At 44.6% G+C, this 5000-nt stretch overlaps 1 protein-coding gene across 2 annotated transcripts in view; it reads left to right on the plus strand.

Moving 5' to 3' along the window:
• The window catches only part of wdr17 (WD repeat domain 17), a 31679-nt gene that overhangs the window by 9149 nt on the left and 17530 nt on the right, over window positions 1-5000 (plus strand). For both annotated transcript variants that reach the window (XM_035531372.1, XM_035531371.1), the window contains exons 3-9: window positions 357-540; window positions 1186-1416; window positions 1677-1928; window positions 2014-2136; window positions 2766-2953; window positions 3427-3595; window positions 4863-4954. In XM_035531372.1, coding sequence (XP_035387265.1) covers window positions 357-540; window positions 1186-1416; window positions 1677-1928; window positions 2014-2136; window positions 2766-2953; window positions 3427-3595; window positions 4863-4954 — 1239 coding nt within the window. The remainder of the gene's footprint in view (window positions 1-356; window positions 541-1185; window positions 1417-1676; window positions 1929-2013; window positions 2137-2765; window positions 2954-3426; window positions 3596-4862; window positions 4955-5000) is intronic.

Here is a 5000-nt window from a genome sequence, read left to right on the forward strand (position 1 = left end):
ACTACTGTACATGCTATTATACATACTACTGTACATGCTACTGTACATGCTATTATACATACTACTGTACATGATACTGTACAAACTACTGTACATGCTATTATACATACTACTGTACATGATACTGTACAAACTACTGTACATGCTACTGTACATACTACTGTACATGCTATTATACATACTACTGTACATGATACTGTACATGCTATTATACATGCTACTGTACATACTACGGAACACGTTACTGTGCATGTTACTGTCCATACTACTGTACATGCTACTGTACATGCTATTATACATACTACTGTCCATACTACTGTACATGTTACCCTTTCTGCCGGGTGCTCTGCGCTCAGCTGGACCACAGGTACAGTGAGTTTAAGTTGAGGGCCATCATGTCAGAGCACAAGAAGACCATCACTGCCATCTCATGGTGTCCACATGACCCAGAGGTCTTTGCCAGCGCCAGCACAGATCACCTCCTCATCGTCTGGAACGTGGCGGAGCAGAAGGCGATTGCCCGCCTGGACAACACGAAAGGCAGCCACTCACCTTCCACTCACACACACACACGCTCACACACACACTCACACTCACAGTTTTACAACTTTATGCTACTACTGAGTAGAACTGTGTTTGTGTATTTGTATACATGTGTGTAAAAATATGGTGTTTATGTGGCTGACCGTCGGTGTGTAAGCGTGTGTAAGCACATGTAAATGTGTGCGTGTTTCTGTGTGTGTGTGTGTGTGTGTGTGTGTGTGTGTGCGTTGAACCCTAATCCTAACCACCTGTATGTGTATATGGGTGTATGTGTGCATATGTGTGTGCAAGCCTGTGTGTGCATGTGTAAGTGTAAGTGTGTGTGTAAGTGTATGTATAAGTGTTTGTAAGAATGGGTACTTGTACGTGTGTGTGTTTGAAAACGTGTAAGTGTTTATCACCTTTGTGTGTGTGTATGAACATGTGAACTTGTGTGTAAGCATGTGTAGTTGTGTGTGTGTGCGTGTGTGTGTCAGCAAGTGTGTGTATGCATGTATACCTGTGTGTGTGTGTGTGTGTGTAAATATGAGTAAGCATGTGTAAGCGTGTGTATGCATGTATACTTGTGTGTAACCGTATTTACCTGGGTATACATGTGTGTACGTGTGTGTAAGCATGTGTACCTGTGTTGTGATGCTGCAGGAGTGCCTGCTAGTATAAGCTGGAGCTGGAACTCAGGCGACAGCGTGGCATTTGTCTCCCACCGCGGCCCGCTCTACGTCTGGGCCGTCTCTGGGCCGGACGCGGGCGTCACCGTCCACAAGGAGGCGCACAGCTTCCTTTCCGACATCTGCCTGTTCCGCTGGCACCCGTTGAAGAAAGGCAAAGTGGTATTCGGCCACACGGATGGGAGCCTGTCTGTCTTTCAGCCAGGTGAGACCGCGACCGCGACCCCGACCGCAACCATTACCACTGCTACGCTGGAGCGCAAGCAACATGATGTTAAAACAATAAAGGCATCATGAAAATTGCGTTGCTCCTATAGACAACAAAACACAAACAGCACTTTTATAACTATTACTGAACGCGTTATTCATGAGCGATCATGCTAACCGAACCCCTTTAGACTCCGAGTACCGTTAGCCTTGTTATTGGTGGGAATGTGGCCCCCAACATGGTGTCTGTTCCCTCAGGCTCGAAGAACCAGAAGCACGTGTTGCGTCCGGAGTCTCTGGAAGGGACGGACGAGGAGGACCCGGTGACAGCTCTGGAATGGGACCCGCTCAGCACAGACTACCTGCTGGTGGCCAACATGCACAACGGCATTCGGCTGCTGGACTGCGAGTCGCTGGCGTGCGTGACGACCTTCAGTTTGCCCAGCGCGGCTGCCTCTGTGCAGTGCCTGGCCTGGGTACCTACAGCACCGGGCATGTTCGTCACGGGGGGTGAGAGAGGAGCCCAGTGCACACATACACCCTGACACTGAAGTACTGACATCATGTAGAAGTGCTCCTGTGCTCTTGTGTGAAGATTCTCAGGTTGGCGTGCTAAGAGTGTGGAACGTGTCCAGAGTAACGCCGCTGGACAACTTCAAACTGAAGAAGACAGGCTTCCATGCCCTGCATGTTCTAAACTCCCCACCTGCCAAGAAAGGTCCCCTTTGTTCTGACTTTCTGTGCTTTTCTACACTTTACTCTGCTTTAATCGCTTTACTCTGCCTTAATCTCTGCTTTAATATCTTTACTGTGCCTTAATCTCTTTACTCTGCTTTAATCTCTGCTTTAATCTCTGCTTTACTCTTTACTCTGCTTTAAACTCTGCTTTAATATCTTTACTGTGCCTTAATCTCTTTACTCATCTTTAATCTCTGCTTTAATCTCTTCTTTGCTTTAATCTCTGCTTGAATCTCTTTACTCTGCTTTAATCTCTGCTTTAATCTCTGCCTTAATCTCTTTACTCTGATTTAATCTCTGATTTAATATCTTTACTCTGCTTTAATCTCTTTACTCTGCTTTAATCTGTGCTTTAATCTCTGCTTTAATCTCTTTACTATGCTTTAATATCTGCTTTAATCTCTTTACTCTGCTTTAATCTCTGCTTTAATGTCTTTACTCTGATTTAATCTCTGCCTTAATCTCTTTACTTTGCAGTGATTTGTTTGGCTTCGCTTTTGTGACTTGTAACACTTTACTGTGTTTCAGCAAAGAAGGAAGTATATTGATTACTGTGTGTGTGTGTGTGTGTGTGTGTGTGTGTGTGTGTGTGTGTGTGTGTGTGTGTAGACTTCAGCTCGATCTCCCCGTCCAAGACCCACCACACGTCGTCCACCAGCGAGGCCATCCCTCCTCCCGCCCCTTCCCAGAATCAGATCTTCTCCCTGCCTCCTGGACACGCCGTCTGCTGCTTCCTAGATGGTGGGGTAGGACTGTACGACATGGGGTCCAGGAAGTGGGACTTCCTCCGTGACCTGGTAGGGCCAGCATGCACTGCAGACTGTAAGACACACTGGTACATGGCCCTTAGGACACCGTGTCAAGGACAAATAGGTTGTCCCACTTGTGGTCAGAGTCATACAATGATTAGCACAGGAAAGAGATCGAAAACAGCAAAAACCAAAGCTGAAATAAACTCTGATGACACAGTAATCACATTTAAATCAGTGGATTATGAATATTAACTGAATGTATGAAGGTACGCTATTCTCAGTACATTCTCTGTTATAAGAGTTTTATGAAGCGATGACTAATAGTTTTTTTTAAATATACTTTGTTCTTTGTAATTGTATTTTTTGTTATACTTTGTTCTTTGTAGTTTTAAAGTTGTTATACTGCACTCTTTGATTTAGGAAGAAATATGTTTACTCAGAACTCGAGTTTTTGACTCTGCACTGACACTTCAACTCACTGGAGTTGATAAATGTTTTTGACCTCATGTAACATTCAGGGTCATGTGGAAACCATCTTTGACTGCAAGTTCAAGCCAGACGACCCCAACCTGCTTGCCACGGCCTCGTTCGATGGGACAATCAAAGTGTGGGACATTAACACCCTCACTGCGGTGTACACGTCTCCCGGCAACGAGGGTGTCATCTACTCTCTCTCCTGGGCTCCAGGTAAGATGTGAATAAAACCTGTTGACTGCAGCAGTGTTTCACATAAGGCCTTCTGAACACAGAGAGAAGTTGCAGACACAAATGTTGCTACTTTGATGACCCGCGTGTTAAACAGATTAGACTGATCACGTGATCAGCAGGTGTGGTTAGGCCTGCCGCCGCAATAACCAATCATATTAACTCTTCGCACTCCCTTTAAAAGTCCAGCATGAGCCGGCAGCAAAGTGCAGTAACAATTTCATCATGAATGTGTAGAATGTATAGAAACAGCAGCGCAAACAAAGATGAGGAAACAAATAAACTTGTCAGGGAGATACAGGGAGTTAATCCCATAAACAGAGCTCCTAGTCCTGAGGAGATTAAACTTGTCTGGGAGGAGGCGGATTAAATCATGAGACCTCTTCCAGTGGGTTCAACCCACCTCCTGCACCAGAGGAGTTTATTGTCACGTGCATTTATTTCTGTCTGCCAGATTAACAGATGCCGATAAATGCGTCCTACGAAATCCATCAGACTTGGCGTTAGGCAGCAGTAACACCCCAGCAGTGCCATGAAAATAGAGCCCACCACATAGACAGACATTTTAGACAAGAATGAAAAACAAATGGCACTCATATACAGCAAGCAGCATGAACACAGGAAACATCTTAACCTGACATACAGGGGTTTCAGTACAAACATACATGAAACCAAGATTGAGTTGCAGGTGTGAAATAACATAGGAGCATTGACACAAATGAACAGTGAACTCCCCCTGCACACGGCAGGCTGTACCACGTGACCATTGGGGGGGGCGTTCTGTGATAACTATGTTTACATACCAGCTGTTTGTTGTTCTGCAGAAGATCTATAGATTTCACATGTTTACTTAATGCAGTAATGCAGAGTTACTCTGAGTTGCTTTCATTTTTTTTATTTATTTATTTAATTAGATGTAAAACAACTGTGCTTAGGAATGGCACATAAACTGCATACTTTTTTTTACAGTATTTGAGTTTTTAAAGTGTTTGAGTTTTTTAAGTATTTGAAGTCTGTTTTTCACTGTACACAGCATTGTCATGGAGGCATATTTTTGAAAGTAATTTTAAAACTAGTGGTAGTCATAGGGGTCCATTGTACAGAATCATGACTGTGTGTGTGTGTGTGTGTGTGTGTGTGTGTGTGTGTGTGTGTGTGTGTGTGTGTGTGTGTGTGTGTGTGTGTGTGTGTGTGTGTGTGTGTGTGTGTGTGTGTGTGTGTGTTTGTTCCCCTGTGCTTTTCCTCACAGGAGACCTGAACTGCGTGGCGGGGGGCACCTCACGGAACGGGGCATTTATCTGGGACGTGAAAAAAGGAAAAATGATCACAAGATTCAATGAGGCACGAAAAGGGAAGTCTGATGATGAGCTATTGAGATTTACTCCCA

This window comes from Electrophorus electricus, chromosome 11 (genome assembly GCF_013358815.1).
Source record: "Electrophorus electricus isolate fEleEle1 chromosome 11, fEleEle1.pri, whole genome shotgun sequence".
Taxonomy (NCBI): Eukaryota; Metazoa; Chordata; class Actinopteri; order Gymnotiformes; family Gymnotidae; genus Electrophorus; species Electrophorus electricus.